Source organism: Sciurus carolinensis, chromosome 13 (assembly GCF_902686445.1).
Source record: "Sciurus carolinensis chromosome 13, mSciCar1.2, whole genome shotgun sequence".
In the NCBI taxonomy this organism is placed as follows: Eukaryota; Metazoa; Chordata; class Mammalia; order Rodentia; family Sciuridae; genus Sciurus; species Sciurus carolinensis.
Window position 1 is genome coordinate 25,209,483 of NC_062225.1, and position 16,870 is coordinate 25,226,352.

General features: G+C 47.1%; 2 protein-coding genes across 8 annotated transcripts; both read right to left on the reverse strand.

Annotated features, from left to right (window-relative positions):
- Window positions 1–7,596: 7,596 nt before the first annotated feature.
- On the reverse strand, window positions 7,597–14,784 carry LOC124962937 (probable N-acetyltransferase CML1). Of its 4 annotated transcripts, none has more exons than XM_047522190.1 (2): window positions 14,667–14,784; window positions 7,597–8,527 (listed from the first exon to the last, which is right to left on the reverse strand). In XM_047522190.1, exon 2 carries the CDS (start codon window positions 8,495–8,497, stop codon window positions 7,769–7,771), a length of 729 nt encoding a protein of 242 aa, XP_047378146.1. In that variant the 5' UTR covers window positions 8,498–8,527; window positions 14,667–14,784; the 3' UTR covers window positions 7,597–7,768. The 4 variants fall into 4 exon arrangements, with proteins under 4 accessions (XP_047378146.1, XP_047378145.1, XP_047378144.1 ...); XM_047522189.1 differs by lacking the exon at window positions 14,667–14,784 and adding an exon at window positions 8,734–9,009; XM_047522188.1 differs by lacking the exon at window positions 14,667–14,784 and adding an exon at window positions 8,730–9,009 and having other exon boundaries at window positions 7,598–8,527.
- Window positions 9,105–15,833, reverse strand: LOC124962938 (probable N-acetyltransferase CML1). 4 transcript variants are annotated; one of them, XM_047522195.1, is made up of 3 exons: window positions 15,392–15,633; window positions 14,667–15,189; window positions 9,105–9,241 (listed from the first exon to the last, which is right to left on the reverse strand). In XM_047522195.1, exons 2-3 carry the CDS (start codon window positions 15,157–15,159, stop codon window positions 9,192–9,194), a joined length of 543 nt encoding a protein of 180 aa, XP_047378151.1. In that variant the 5' UTR covers window positions 15,160–15,189; window positions 15,392–15,633; the 3' UTR covers window positions 9,105–9,191. The 4 variants fall into 4 exon arrangements, with proteins under 4 accessions (XP_047378151.1, XP_047378150.1, XP_047378149.1 ...); XM_047522194.1 differs by lacking the exon at window positions 9,105–9,241 and having other exon boundaries at window positions 13,173–15,189; window positions 15,396–15,637; XM_047522193.1 differs by lacking the exons at window positions 9,105–9,241; window positions 15,392–15,633 and adding an exon at window positions 15,746–15,833 and having other exon boundaries at window positions 13,174–15,189.
- Between the last annotated feature and the right edge of the window lie 1,037 nt (window positions 15,834–16,870).

Sequence of the window (16,870 nt, forward strand, 5' to 3'; positions counted from 1 at the left end):
GAGACTGAGGGCCAGTTGTGATCCCAGGAAACTGAAACTCCAATAGACATGGAGGACCTTGTGTGCTAAAGGGTACTAAGACCCATAGGAAGGGAGGCCATCTGTGTTCTCAAGTGTGCATGTACTCCACTTCAGATGCACCACTAGGAGCCCAAGGACACAAGCACCTAATGGAGATGGAGGACCACTGGGAGCCCAAGATAAGTATACCTACATCAAGATACAGAATCAGTGTGATCCAAGGTTACTGGAATCCTGAGAGAGAAGACAAACTACTATTAGCCCAAGGACATAAGCACCCCAGTAAGATGTATGACCTCTGGGAGCCTCCTTTGGTTAGTAACTATAGTTTGATTCTGATGACTTCCACAATATACAGAATCTGAAATTTACTAATACGACCATTTTTAAGTGCACAACTAAAGAGACATGAAGGACCTCACGATGCTGTGCAGTTTTAGTGTCTGTCCTCAGCTCCCTTCAGTCCAGCCCTGAACCTCAGTGTCCCAGGGTGGGAGCCTGCAGTAAAAATCCAAGGGCAACCCCAGGTCTCAATCCTATAGTACACATCCTCCCAGGGCCCAAGACCTGACACAAAAGCATGGTTGGGAAGACACTGGCTAACGAGGCTTCCCTGCTTCTGGGGAGGAGATAAGTCCTTTCTGGCCTGAGTTGCTGGCTACATGGAGAAGAAGACAGGTGTTGGGTGGGGCAGAGGTAGAGCCCTCCAAGCTCGGGGATTCCCAAGCAGAGCACAGGAGGTGCCTAAGTCCTGCACTTGAGCCTGAGGGCAGCCTCACTGGCCCACCCTCCTGACTGCTGAAGTTCAGGGTTGATGGTTTCAGGGAGCTGTGGCCCAGCCTCCTTCTGACAAGATTCTACTTTCCTGGTGAAGGTGCTGGTTTGTCTGACCCAAATTTGGGGGTTCATTTTCTACATCAAATCCTCAAGTGATACCAAAAGGTTGAGCCCTTTTAAAGTAGATCATTTCTGTAATCTCTTCATTTGAAGAGTCAGTACTTCCAGTTCATTGTTGATTACTAAATAATGGGAGAGGGTCTCAGAGCCCCACGGGAAGCAGTTCTGGAATTGGGCATTTGCTGCAGATCCTGCCAAAGTAAATAAATAAGGGGTGTGTGTGTGGCCTGGATGCAAAAGCTTTTGTGATCCAGATCTTGCTGATGAGGGTGAGTGGTTGTCAATGAGGCCTATGAAAGGAAACAGGGCAAATGAATAACCCAGCACCTTGAGCTGTCATAGCTAAAATTCATTTCATTCCCCCGATATGATTTTTCTCCAGAGGAACACACAGATATATTCAAAACACTAAGCAAGTTTTAAAAAAATTTTTCATTAATTAGAATTAAGGGAAAATTTTCCTCCTTTATGTTGGACTTATATTATAATTTGGATCTTAACTGACCCCCAAAGGTTCACATCTTGAAGTCTTGGTCCCCTCTGGTGGTATATTGGGAGACAGTGAAAACTTTAGTAGGTGGCATAGTTGGAAGAAGCAGGTCACTGGGGCGTGCCCTTAAGGGGATATTGGAACACCAACCCCTTGCACTCTGTTTCCTGTCTTCCATGAGGTGAGCAGCTTAACTACCACATACTCCACACCATGACATTATGTATTATTATAGGCCCAAGTGACAGGGTCAAATGACAATGCGCTGAAATCTCTGAACTGTGAGCTGCAATAAATCTTTTCTCCATGTAAGGTATTTTGTCACAGTGAAGCTAAATAATACACTTTGGAAGTCCTGGTAGTCTGACAAAGGAGTCCCAGAGCACTGTTCCTAGAAGCAGGGCAAGGGTAAATAAAAATAAAAACTAACAGTGAATTTTCCCTGTTTGGGGGTGGGGAGAGGTAAGAAAGTCAGTTGTGGTGGCACATGTGTATAATCTCAGCTCCTTGGATGATGCAGGCAGGAGAATTCCAAGTTTGAGATGAATGTGGGCAAGTGAGTCAGAACCTGTCTCAAAATAAAAACAAGGGCTAGGGATATAGCTCAGTGGTAGAACATTTACTTAGCCTGTGCAAGCCCTGGGCAATCTGTAGTAATGTAATAAAATAATTTGAAAAAGGAAGAAATATCCCCTCTCTGGTTTCTTTAGAAAAGGTACAGCTTCCTCTGTCCCTCTGAGATGTGCTCAAACCTTAACAACTAATAAGCTTCTTGCCAGCTTAAACACAGGGCATCCTCTTAGGGACTGGGCACCCTCTTCACAGTGGAACCATCAAGGGAGACAGGGCCCTTCCTCCCAGTCTTTGGGGGAAGGAGGAGCCTAACTTGGTTCTAAGTGGCAAATCTACCCCTTCATGAAGATTGGAATCCCTTTTTCCTTTGCCTAAAGTCACTTAGCAAACAGAGATGAGCAGGTGCCCTAGATGAATGCTGAGTGACCAATAGTGCTGGTGAGTCCTCTACTTGAAGACTGGTTAGTGTTTATGGGCACAGTGTGGAGTGGGTATATCTGCTGAGTGTGTTACAGGACAATTGCTCTTTCTTTCTCATGACCTCCTACGGCTTCCCTGTGATGAGCATCACAGGGGTCTAATGCTTTTCCCGTGATCAAAGTGTTTCCTTTTTCTCTTGTCCTACAGAGAGACTTTCTGAACTAGGAGGAGATGTAAGGGTTTTGTTGTTGTCCTTGTCTTTTGTTTTTTGTTGTTATGGTTCTGGGGTCCTCTATGACTGAGTCACAACCCCAGCTCTTTTTTTTTTTTTATTTTGAGGCAGGATCTCACTATGTTGCTGAGGCTGGCTTCTAACTTGGGATCCACCTGCCTCAGCCTCCCAAGATGCTGGGACCAACCATGTGCACTGCTGCGCCCAGAGGAAAATTTATTCTTATTTCTACTTCTTTTTTTTTTAAATATTTTTGTAGTTGTTGATGGACCTTTATTTCATTTATTTATACATGGTGCTGAGACTCAAACCAGTGCCTCACACATGCTAGGCAAGTGCTCTACCACTGAGCCACAACCTCAGTCCCATATTTCTATTTCTTCATGACCAGAGGATTTTATCTGGGGCCTCTCACAGCAGGAAACAAGATTAGAGCAAATATTCACTCCTTCTGTTCCCCTCTGACATCAAGTCCAACCATTACAGTAGCTCTTGGAGGCTTCATGGGATCCACAACAGTTGAAAAGAGGAATTCAGAGCACTTTCATTTCAGACTCTTCTGGGCATGTGCCAGGTACCTTTTGCTCAGGGTCAGCCTGCACCCTCCTACACCACAGGGGACCATAGCAAGGCTGGCTTATCAGAAGGCAATCCCAAGAGAGCAAACCTGGGGATTGTACCACCAGAGGGCACTTTCGCTTTGCAGAAAGGTTGTGGAACTAGGCCTGGGTTTTTCCCCTGGTGAAGGGAAAAGTGAATGTAGAGGAAGAACATGCAGTCTTCACATGGGTACCAGATGAGTTGGGGGCAGGGTTGCTGGTATCCCAGGAGGTCATGTCCTCAGGGTTGTGGCCTCTGATCTGACTCAAATACTCAGGGCTGATGCTTTGTGTTTGGGTTTCTTACTACTCTCACACACACGTTTTTCACTCAGCCAAGCCCTGTTTAGAAACAAGACAAGGACACTAGCCAGACCTAGAACCAATGGCAGAGCCAAGGGGTCACTTAAGAAGACCACAAGACGGCTTTCTGGGCAGGTGTCACATATTTTACAACTCAGTTTACAACTGCATCAGATTCCTCCTTCCCAGGTTCACATGTTCAGACTTCCATAGGAAACCTCTTGGGCCTCTGTGAGGAAGAAGGGTTTGATATCTGACAAGTCTCTGGTCCATGTGCCCAGGTGCAGCTGGGCACATGGAAAGGAACTGGCTTTGGGCCTGGTCCACCAGGCCTGTGTGACCTGCACCTGGGTTCCATTGTCACCCCTACCTGAACTCCCTGCCTAGGTAGTCTCCCTACCACACACTCAGCTCCTCTACCAACATATCACTAATATTGCAGCATCTTCACTCCTCAATGTCTATCCAGACAGCATTGGGGAGCAACCAGCCCTAGGCTGAGCAGCCCTTTCTATAGCCAAGTCTTCTTGGTGCAGAGAAGTGTGACTCTACCATGGAGGGAAGACCAGACCTCCCCAGAAGCTGCACATCCTAAGATTCATCTTTGTCCTGGATCTTCTTGCCCAGGGTCTTTAGGCCAGTTTACCGAGCAGTAGATTACCTGCCTGTATAGATTCTCCAGGATCCCCTCCCTGGCAGCCTTCTCAAGAGAGGCCCTTATGCCAGGTCCCTTCTCATTTATCCCTACCCACAGCACCTATTAACAACTGCAATTCACACCTAGTCACCTGCCCACCTCTTCACCCTACCTGGGCCACATTTTCTCATTACCTTCAAGAATATCCATAATGCTGTAGATATATATTGGTTTTTAATTTCTATTTAGTGACCCCATAAAGCAGGAATTTTTGTCTGTTTGGTGCACTAATGTATCTTAAAATTCCAAGAACAAATCTGGCACCTAGTTGGTGCTCAATGAATGCCTGTTGACTGACTAAGCAATAGACAGACAGCGTGTATATTCCAAGTCGCACAGGGACTGGGAAGAGACACATTCACAGAGAAACTTCAAAGCTTAAGCTTCCAAGTCCCTCCCTCCCTTGCATGGTCCCATTCCTAAGTTCTATTTGAATTTTCAATTTTACATTCTGAGGGTAGGCCCCAAAGTGGCTATGCCCAGGCTCTATACAATAAGATTTACTCTGGGGCAAGGCTGCCTTTCAGAGGAAATATGAAATTAGGAGTCAAGCAAGATTCAAGCCTAGTTCCTCTTTCAGTATATCTTAATTTCTCTGATCCCTGTCCCTAATTTATGAAACTGGGATCAAAGTGGCAATGCCCACTGCTACTTGATACAGTAACCACTTTCTTCCTAAGAAAATATTTCAACATTATTGCTCTCTCCAACCTTTAGATCCTCCTTGTGAGTTTTGAGTCATCTAAACTCTTCTAATATTTTAGATGAAACCTAATAAACTGACTTATTTAAAAGTGTAGGGTTTGAGGATGTAGCTCAGACTGTAGAGCACTTGCCTATCATGAGCTAGGGCCTGAGTTCAAATCCAGCACTGCAAAATAAAATGAAATCAGGTAAAAGTTTCTGACATTTCTCAATATTCACAATCTTGTACCACCACCATCTTTATCAAGTCCCCAAACATTCCTATCACTTGTACTCCAGCAGCCATTACCCTCCCCAGTTCTAGTAATACCCTGAGCTGTCTGCATAACCTGCTTTGGATTTGCAAATTTATCAGATCTCATGGCGGAACATCATGCTTATCTTCTAGAGTGCCACAGTCTGGAGTTCTGCTTTGTCTCCCTATTCCCTTTAGCTCACTCCTTGACCCAGTAATGCTCCCTGGCTGGGAGAGTGGTAACCAGGCCTGGGAGCCTAGGCAGGCACAGGACACTTCTGCCCTCTGCCTCCTGGGAACCTGGCCACCATGTTTAAGCAGAAGCAAACTGTCCAGAATGAACACTCACAAGCTAATGTGAGTCTTGTGGACATAAAAGGCTTTGTATTCACCCTTGTTTGTACAGGCAACCAGGCAACTTGGCAGCTGGTGTGGGCACCCTATTGTGAGGAGGCATAGACCAGAATGAAAGCAGGATGAAAGGCTTCCTCCCTGCTCAGAAGTTATCTTTCCTACCCAATCAACCCTGTCCAACTCTTGAAAGCATGGTTGCTGAACAAAGGTATGTGTTGGGGAGAGTGGAAGAGAATTTTCCAGGCCAAGGGACCAGCATGTTCAAAGATGTCCAAAAGAATGAGAGCTTCTTTTTGGAACTAACTAGAGCAGCTAGATGTGTTTGCGGGGTAAGTGGAAGCTCTGGGATAGGGGAAGGCCAAGCTACTATCTCGACTCTGAGTTTCCTGAGGGAACACTTCACCAATGATGGGGTGGGAGTCTTTAGATAGCCTTCAACAGTGCCCAGGATTCCCATCACCTCACTATGATAGTGTTTCTATCTTAGGACCATCCTTTCCCTCTCTTCCCCTCAGGCCTCTGAGCCCCAGAATGGTCTGATAACATGTACATTTGGGTGAGTAAAACCATTTCCCTGAGACTGAATGAAACTTTCAAACACTGAGACCATCCCACCTCTTTCCCACTGGAAACTGCTCCAGGAAGCACTGGCCTTGCTGGGAGAGTGGAGCTGGTGGCAGGAGAGCAGGGGAACTGCATGCCCTCCTCCTCCCCTCCTCATAGGGGCCGTCCCAAGGGCCCTACTATTAAATTAAAAGCTAGAAACATAACCACAGATCAGGAGGCAACAGATTCCTGAGGCAAACAGTAGGGGGTGTGAACAAGAAAGGAAACCCCTGTGTTCCTTATTGAAGTTTAAGAGAATCACAAGGGACATAGGCCTGAAGGAGGGGGAAGAGATACAAAGGACACTGTGGTAGCCATCAAGGTCAGCAATACATAGAATGGTATGGGGGTGGATGGTGGTTAGGGTGAAAGTTGGTGCCTGTGGTCCTGGAGAACTTGTCAATAATGTTTGGAACCACCCCATGATCCTGAGAATGAATCTCAATGTAGTTGAATGGCTCTGAGACAAGCCTAGTTGGAAGGATTGGGCAGGGTTTGGCCCACCTGACCTCTCAGTGGAGGTAAGCTGTAAGCGGAAGACGCTGCCATGGTGGGAAATGACCGCCAAACTGTTCCAGAGTCACAAGACCTGACTAAGGGGTACATGAATTCCCTGGAGCAGCAAGAGGAATGTTGAGGGACAAACAGTGAGAGTTCCAGACCCACATGGGCACGTTAGTGTTGAAAATGAAGTACCTGGGAGGGACAGCCCTGCTAACTTCGACACTGAACCACCACCCAACTCACTCTTGTGTCAGAAGCTTCTAGGATGACATAATCAGGCCTGAGGCACCTATGGAATTCTAAACTCCCTCAGCATTTGAGAGAGAGGCTGGTCCTGACTGATTCCCAAGCGTAGCAGATCTGGTCTACTTGCCAATCCCATGTGGTCTTCAAGACAAACAGGAAGGGTCATGACTGACCTCCCCTCAGTTGTGTAGGCCTTTGTGACTGGGTTCGGCCAGCGCCTTGAGGGTTCTTCCCATGAAAACCTGCCTCCCTCCATTCTCACCCAACTTCTTCCCACGAGCCAGGGACCAGGAAGGAGTGGAGGTAGAGCAAGTCACTGTCCCAATTCTCCCCACACAGTACGGAGCTTCATCCCACCCCTATGCTCTGTGACTCTGTAGTTCCTCTACTATAACTCCATTTCTCCCTCCTAGCCTGGAAGTTTCCACAGGTGACACTTTCAGGAACTCAGAAAAGCTATTTCTCCTTTCTGCTATTGGCTTTGCTGTTCTGCAGTGACCTTGAACCCTGCTTAAGGTGGAAATGGATGCAGCCCAGTGTCCCTGGCAATTCATTCAATCCAGGACATTAGAAAAGGCCACCTAAGGCCCAAAGCACTGCCCAGCCAAGCTTAGCAGAACCTGCTGGCCCACAGGCATTAAAGCAAAACATGTATATTATTGTTTTCTGTTGGTTTTATGCAACATTATTATGTGACTAGATAAATGAAAAGGGAACAATCTAAAATGACTGGAAGAAAGATCCCGGTGCCCACACCCACTATCCAACCTGTTGGATTCAGATGTACAAGAGCAATAAACTTTTATTGTTTATATAACCGAAATGTCAGGGGTTGCTTGGTACTAGAGTAGATGATCAGATCCTGACTGATACACAGAGAAATAGATCACAATCCCTCTTTCTGAGCAGAAGGGAGAGGGTATGTTAAATCAATTTTAGGAATAGCCAATATCTTCCAAATCATACCGTAGAAAGACTGACCTGTCTTCTGGAAGCCCATACCCTGGTAGAGGGCCAGGGCACTATAATGCATCTTGGTAGTCTCAATGAAAATTTCATTGTAGCCCTGATCCCGGGCAAATTGGAGGAGGGTCCTGACAAGGGCTTTTGCCATCCCCTTACCTCGGTGTTCCACGGCCACCGAGAGGTGAAGCAGCTGCAGTTGCTTCTTCCCCAAAGGAGGGTCTGCAACTGGGAGAGCACTTACTGTGCCCACCACCTTCCCTTCACACTCAGCCACCCAGTAGCAGGAGCCACATGCACTCATGTAGGATTTGGTGATGTCAGCCAGGTCTGTGCGCAAACACAAGGCCTCATGAATCTTCCAGGGAAAATTAGCAAGCAACCTCAGGAAAACAAGTAGGGTAAAGATGGACACGATGGTCAGGAGCCAGGAGCCAGTGACCAGGAGTAGAGTGAGGGGCACTCCAAGTAAGAAGAGGAGGATTCGGGGCAGCATCAGCATATGGCGGAAGGTGGCAGGAATGTGCTCAGCCAACCCACTGGAGAACAGGGCCAGGACACTTTCATTGTCACTCTCCTGGTATTTGCGGATGTGATAAGGAGCCATGGGGAGACTTCTGTGTCTGCAATCTCTAGGTCCAGGAGAGGTCATTAGACCTGCCTGAACACTTTCCTGGAAATCCTGGAAAAGAAACAGGAAGCAATGTTGAGTGTCTCCAGGGCACCAGGCCTCCCAGGGACTATGGAGACCCTGCCCAAGAGTGTGTCTCATAACACCTAATTGGAACCTTGGGTTCTCCCTCTCTAGCTGTGGGGCATTGGGTATGCCCCTAAAGCTCTCTGAGTTTGTGTGTCTTCATCAGCATAACAGGAGAAAATCATACCTGCCTTCTAGGATTGTCCTGAGGATTCAGTAGAATATCTTAGATAAAGCCGTGATGTATGCAGTCCCTTCCCCTCTGCTCTCATTGCCCCAGTATGGGCTTTCTGAGCCTTGCTTCATTAGGATGGCTCCCAAAGGGCTCCAGTGCTTTGGACTCTTTCCAGGATTCATATTAGAGGAATCCTGTGTTGCCAAGCACAAGCTCAACAAAGCCTCCTGCCTGATTGTGAAGGTTTAGGCTGCTGAGAAAGCACAGGACCAAGCATCAAAGATAGCCTGGCCTTCAGATCCCCACCACGGTCCTGACTCTAGATCTGTACTGAGAGCCCAGATCTTGTACCTGCATCCTCTTACCTGCTTCCGCAGAGACACGAGGATCCAGAGTTGCCTCAGTCCTCAGCCTGCAATTGACACTCAGGAGAGACTGTCTCCCTACTTCTGGGGAGAGACCTGGTTGCCCACGTCATTGGCTGGCTTCTGGATGCTTGTTAATCATTAACCCCAAGGTCACAACTGGATGGTAAGGAGAAGAGAGCTCAGGTCCACTTAACTTTTTAAATCCCAGGTAAAAGACTTGCAGGGGAAGCAGGATCTGGAATGGCTGAGTGTCCTGCCTCTTGTGGGAGTCCTGCCACCCACTCTCATCCAGTGCACTTGACCATCTCTGAGGCCAACTCTAATCACTGCACATACAGGCTAGCAACCTGGGCACTGTGCCTCTTACTGTGGGGTCTCTCTCCCTGAGCAGCAGTTCAGATTCCCTGGCTCAATATCAAGGTACTTTACGGTTGGACTTCTCCCTATCCAACTTCCCTGGTTCAGGAAAAATCCATCCTTGGCAGCCCTCTGAGCTCACAGAATCAAAACTTCCATGCAGATGCAGGAACCCTTTAAGAACAGGGCCTGAGGGTTTGAGTCACTGAAAACTGCCTATAAACATAGGCACCAAACTGGGTGTCCTGAAGGATGAATCCTCAACATTGTGCATAAGCGAAGTGACCTGTGAAGTAGAGAAGTCCCAATATTCTGAATTTATGCATATTCTGAGACCCACTCTGTACTATCTCTGGTTGTGATTATTATGGGATAGGCAAGAGGAGAGGTGGATAGTGTTGATGAGGGGTGATGGGGAATGAATGAGGAGGAAACCAGAGAGCATGTTATAAGTTTAGGATCTCTAAACATTGAGTAGATTTTTCAGCCTTTTCTCATTGGTTTCCAGAAGCAAATATATATTCCATGATAATGAGCCAAATTGGACCTTGATCTCTATGAAGGTGCCCTGACTTCATGGAGGCCACAGCTCACTGAGAGGCCTGGTACTGGTAGTCACTGCCTCCTCTGTCCTCCACAGTGCCACACATTTGGTTGATGAGCACTGACTTCACTTTCTTAGGGTACTGTCTTGTTCGTAATATGTAGTCATCCTCTTTGGAGCTTAAACTATAATAGCAGCAGCCTCAGTAAGATGTGAGGTCATTAACATGTGAAAACTGTCCTTTTTGTCATCAAAATATAATTTAGAGAGCATTCAATTTACAAATGGTAGCATTTTAATTGCCCAACTCAGAGACATTAAGCACAGTCACATGTTGTGCAATGAGAACAGGTTGCAGTGTTTATCCTTCTTTCCTCCTTTCGGTCCAAACCTAATTCTCGGGGCTGCTGGGTGGGAGGTTGCAGCCAAAACCCAAGGGAATGCCTAGGACTGAATTATAGGATCTGGAGCTTCCCAGAGCCCCCCAACTGGCACAAACAGCATGTCGGTTCAAACCTTGGCTGACATTGCTTCCCTGCTACCATTTGGAATTGATGGAGACATGGAGATGAAGACAGGCACAGGTTTTGGGTGGAGGTGGGGCAGTTGTTAGCAGTGTGTGGATTCCCAGGTGCAGTAGGGGTTTGCAAAGGTCCTGCACTTGAACAGAGGGCAGTCTCAGAGAACAATACAGGGGTAGATTCTCCTGTGCCCTCAGCTTCATGGTTGATGCTTTAAGGAAGCTGAGGGCCAGCTCACTTTAAGGCAGAGTCCCTTCTCCTGGTGGTGAAGATGCTGATTTGGCTGAACCAACTTTGTGGGTCCATTTTCTAGGCCACCTCTTCAAATGTGTCTGTGAGTCAAAAGGTCCAAACTCTAAAACTAGATCATTTGAGAAGGTCTTCCAGTTGGAAGACTTCACAATTCAAGTTCATTGTCATTTACTAAGTTATGGGAGGAGTCCCAGAGCCTCCTGGGAAGCTGGCTGGAAGTGGGCATTTGCTTCAGATCATGTCAGCATGAATACATAAGGGGCATGTGTGTGGCCTGGATACAAAAGCTCTTATGATCCAGATCTTGCTTTTAGCAGTGAGTGGCTGCCAATGAGGCCTAGGTAAGGGAACAGGGCAAATGAACGACCCAACCCAGGGAGCTATCTAGTATAACTTTCATTTCACTTTCTCAAATCTTCTAGAAAGGAACATGCAGAACATTGATACATAATACACAGCATGTTCATAGTGTTGTTGTGTAGTTTCTGCTAAGTATTGAGAAAGGGAAATTTTACGTCCATACAGTTTGTATTTAGCTCCAAAGACCAGGTGGCCTGACCCAGGAGTCTCAGGCCACTGTTCTCTGAACCAGGTTAATGACCAAGGAAAATGATATTGAAAAGGCTGTGTTCTGCATGCTTAGGCAACAAAAAGGGGGTTTGGGAAGTCTGGGGCGTAATTCATTACTAGAGCTTCAGCTTAGTATGAACAAGGCATTGAGTTCAATACCCAGAACCACATAATCAAAAAAACCACACACACACACACACACACACACACACACACACACACACAGAGAGAGAGAGAGAGAGAGAGAGAGAGAGAGAGAGAGAGAGATCCTCTAATTTTTTTGTGAGCATTTTCCTTAGAAATGCTCTCAACCCTGCCCCTAATTTGTGAAGCTTGGGTCAAAGGGGCAGCCCCCACTGGTCCTGCTCACAGCAGCCACTCTCTCCCTAAGAAGACCCTTTGACATTGATTCTCTCACTGACCTGTTCAGTGCTCTCTGTGGATTTAGAACCATCTAAACTCTTTTCTTCTACATTTTTAGATGGAATCTACAGAAAATTAACCTAGTTGAGGTATAAAATCTGTGCCATTCGGTTCATTCTCAATGTTGTGCTACCACCATCTTTATCAAGTCCTCAAACATTGCCACCTACCCAGGAGGACACTTATACTCAAGCAGGCATTGTTCACCACTGCCCTTTCTCCCCAACTCCAGTAACACCCCCAGCTCTCTGAGCAACCTCCTTTGGATTTGCACGTTTCATTTCAGATCTCATGGTCAAACTTCTTGCTTATCGTGTAGAGCACCACAGTCTCAGGTTCCTGTTTTCTCCCTGTTTCCTTGACTCAGTAATGCTCCTGTCTGAGAGAGTGGTGACCAGGTCTGGGAGCCTCAGGAGGCACAGGACACTCCTTGTCCTCTCCCACTGGGAACCTGGCTACCATGTGCAGGCAGAAGGAAACTGTCCGGGATGAACACTCAGAAGCTTATGTTAGTTTTGTGGGCATAATAGGATTTGTATCCACCCTTGTTTGTGCAGGCATCCAGGCAACTTGGCAGCTGACGTGGGGACCCTATTGTGAATAGCCACAGATGAAATTTCAGTGGAGGCCAGAATGCAAGCAGGACGAAAGGCTTCCTCCCTGCTGAAAAGTAATTTTCCTACCCAGTCAATACTGTCCCTCCCTTGGAAGCATGGTTGCTGAACAAAGGTATGTGTTGGGAAGAGGTGAAGAGAATGTTCCAGGTCAAGGGAACATCGTGTTCAAAGACCTCCAGCAAAAAGAGATCTTCCTTTTGCAACTGACTAGAGCAGCTGGCTGTGTTTGGCGTGTGAGTGGAAGTGCTGGGGTAGGGGAAAGCCAAGCTGCAGTCCTGCCTCTGAGTTTCCTCACCCCTGAGGGAGCCCTCCACCAGTGATGGGGTTGTACTCAGTACCCAGGAATCCCACCAATTCAGCATGACAATGTTTCCATCCTGGGCCCATCCTTTCTCCTCTGCCCTTCAGGCCTCTTAGCACACACATGGCCTGATACCAAGTACATATTGGTGAGTAAAACCATTTCCCTGAGAGTTATCAAAACACTGGGACCACTGTAAACCTCCCTCAGAATCTTACCCTCTGGGACTGCCCGTTAGGCCCTGTCCTTACTGGGGAGGGAGAGTTGGCAGTAGAGCAGTGAGAGCCTGCAGAACCTGCTCCTCTTGGTCTCACAGGGGCTAACCTGAGGACTCTCACACAGCTCAGGAGGCCACAGACACCTGATGTGAGTGGTGGGTTAGTGGGAGTGGGGAGGGTCAGGGGCCAGGTTTGTAGATTTTTTTATTTCATAACAGCACCTGGGAGACAAGACTAAAGGAGAGGGATGGGCTGAGAGAGGGCACTATGCTTGATCCTCAAGGCCACGGGCAGGAGACAAGTATGGGACAGTGGGAAGTTGAGGCCCATGTTCCTGAACAACTAGTCAGTCCAGTTTGGAACTAGTCCATGAGAGTGGGTAAGGATTTCTGTGTAGGTGAAATGGGCATATGACAAGGCTGGATGCCAGGACTGGACAAACTGTGGTCCAGGGGGAGAGGAGACATGTCAGAGAAGGAGAATATCTCCAATGCTGCCCAAATATCAAAAGTTAAGTGAGGGTACTAGGATTCAGCTCTTCTGGAATTATGCCTCTGGGTTGGAGAGAACAAGTACAAGGTTCCAGGCACCCACGAACATGCCAGAGATACAGTCTAAGCAGCTGGGAGAGGGTGACAGTCCTGCACAATCAGCACTGACCCAGGTCCCAACTCTCCCCCGCCTGGGAGGATCTGTCCTGAGGCACCTATGAAGATATGGGGACTGTGAACCCATATGGGCACAGAGTCTGGTACCAGGTTGGGTGCCAATCTGGGTTAATTTTGGGACACTCACCTCTCCTACTTCCTCCTCCAGGACACACAGGAAGGTTCCACACACAACCTCCCTTCAGTCAGGCTGGCGCCTGAGAATGGGTCCCACCAGCACCATGAGGGTTGCCCCATACCCAGGTCTCCCCATGAAAACATCCCCCTCCATTGACAGTTACCTTCCCACCCCTCTGGGGGGACAGGACACTAGTTTGAGTGTATCGCTGCCCCATTTCTTCTCATAGGGCCACATCCTGCCCGTTTGCTCTGTGACTCTGCAGCTTCTCCACTTCTGAGCCAGCTCCATTTTCCACATAGTCTGGGATGTTTTCACAAGTGACACATGTGTGGACATGGAAAAGTCTTTGTCCCTTTCTCCTTTTGCTTTGCAGTGGCTTTGATTGCTGCCTGTTGGAAATGTCTGAAGTCTAGTTTCCCTGGACTTCAGTCAACCCAGAATATTAGAAAATGCAACCTGAGACCCAGAACACTGCCTAGCAGAGACCAGAAGAACTCAAGAGCCCACAGATTCAGAAATGAAAGGTATGTGTATTATCATTTTCTGTTGGGTTTTATGCAATATTATTGTGTGATGAGATAAGTGAAATGAAGACAACCCAAACAAATGGAGTAGAGACCCTGGTGTCCACACCCCACCATCCAACCTGTTGGACCCAGACAGGCAATAACAATGAACTTTTACTGTTTTTACACTAATAGTCAGTAGTTCTTGTTACTACAGATGAGTGGATCAGATACACAAGGAAATATATCATAGTCCCTCTTTCTGAGCAGAAGGGAGGCGGTATGTTAAATAAAGTTTAGGAATAGCCAGTATCTTCCAAATCTTTCCAAAGTAAGACTGGCCTGTCTTCTGGAAGCCCATGCCCTGGTAGAGGGCCAGGGCACTGTACTGTAATGTGGTAGTCTCAAAAATAACTTCATTGCAGCCCCGATCCCGGGCAAATTGGAGGAGGGTCCTGACAAGGGCTTTTGCAATCCCCTTACCTCGGTGTTCCACGGCCACCGAGAGGCGAAGCAGCTGCAGTTGTTTCTTCCCCAAAGGAGGGTCTGCAACTGGGAGAGCACTTACTGTGCCCACCACCTTCCCTTCACACTCAGCCACCCAGTAGCAGGAGCCACATGCACTCATGTAGGATTTGGTGATGTCAGCCAGGTCTGTGCGCAAACACAAGGCCTCATGAATCTTCCAGGGAAAATTAGCAAGCAACCTCAGGAAAACAAGTAGGGTAAAGATGGACACGATGGTCAGGAGCCAGGAGCCAGTGACCAGGAGTAGAGTGAGGGGCACTCCAAGTAAGAAGAGGAGGATTCGGGGCAGCATCAGCATATGGCGGAAGGTGGCAGGAATGTGCTCAGCCAACCCACTGGAGAACAGGGCCAGGACACTTTCATTGTCACTCTCCTGGTATTTGCGGATGTGATAAGGAGCCATGGGGAGACTTCTGTGTCTGCAATCTCTAGGTCCAGGAGAGGTCATTAGACCTGCCTGAACACTTTCCTGGAAATCCTGGAAAAGAAACAGGAAGCAATGTTGAGTGTCTCCAGGGCACCAGGCCTCCCAGGGACTATGGAGACCCTGCCCAAGAGTGTGTCTCATAACACCTAATTGGAACCTTGGGTTCTCCCTCTCTAGCTGTGGGGCATTGGGTATGCCCCTAAAGCTCTCTGAGTTTGTGTGTCTTCATCAGCATAACAGGAGAAAATCATACCTGCCTTCTAGGATTGTCCTGAGGATTCAGTAGAATATCTTAGATAAAGCCGTGATGTATGCAGTCCCTTCCCCTCTGCTCTCATTGCCCCAGTATGGGCTTTCTGAGCCTTGCTTCATTAGGATGGCTCCCAAAGGGCTCCAGTGCTTTGGACTCTTTCCAGGATTCATATTAGAGGAATCCTGTGTTGCCAAGCACAAGCTCAACAAAGCCTCCTGCCTGATTGTGAAGGTTTAGGCTGCTGAGAAAGCAAAGCACCTAGCCCCAGAACAGTTTTGCCTTTAGATCCCCAAATAGGTTTGGAACTCTAGGCCCCGTACTGAAAGCTCTGACCTTGAACCCATGTTCTCTCACCTGACCACAGAGACACGAGGATCCAGAGTTGCCTCAGTCCTCAGCCTGCAACTAGCACCCAGGAGAGATTGTCTAGCACCCTCCCTACTTCTGGGGAGAGACCTGGTTGCTCACGTCATTGGCTGGTTTCTGGATACGTGTTAATCATAAACTCCAGGATGTTGGATCTGCTTTGTGGTTTTTTTTTTTTTAGTTTATTTTTATTGTAAACAAATGGGATACATGTTGTTTCTGTTTGTACATAGAGTAACAGCATATCATTTGCGTAATCATACATTCACATAGGGTAATGAGGTTTGATTCATTCTATTTTTTTTCTTCCCCCTACCCCTCCCACCCTTCTTTTCCCTCTATACAGTCCCTCCTTCCTCCATTCTTGCCCCCCTCCCACCCCCCATTACGTGTCATCTTTCCACTTATCAGTGAGATCATTTATCTTTTGGATTTTTGAGATTGGCTTATCTCACTTAACATGATATTCTCCAATTTCATCCATTTGCCTGCAAATGCCATAATTTTATTATTCTTTATACCTGAGTAATATTCCATTGTATATATATACCACAGTTTCTTTATCCATTCATCAATTGAAGGACACCTAGGTTGGTTCCACAGTCTGGCTATTGTGAATTGAGCAGCTATGAACATTGATGTGGCTGTATCTCTGTAGTATGCTGGTTTTAAGTCCTTTGGATATAGGCTGAGGAGTGGGATAGCTGGGTCAAATGGTGGGTCCATTCCAAGTTTTCTAAGGAATCTCCACACTGCAGAGTGGCTCCACTAATTTGTAGCCCCACCAGCAATGTATGAGTGTACTTTTTTCCCCACATCCTCTCCAACACCTATTGTTGCTTGTATTCTTGATAATCGCCATTCTAATTGGGGTGAGATGGAATCTTAGTGTAGTTTTGATTTGCATTTCTCGTATTACTAAAGATGGTGAACATTTTTTAATATGTTTCTTGATTGCTTGTAGATCTTCTTTTTTTTTTATTTATTTTTTTACGTTTACATAGGGTAATGATGTTTCTTTTTTTTCCCTTCCCCCCCACCCCTCCCACCCTTTTCCCTTTATACAGTCCTTCTTTCCTTCATTCTTACCGCTCTCCTTAGCCTAACTCTAAA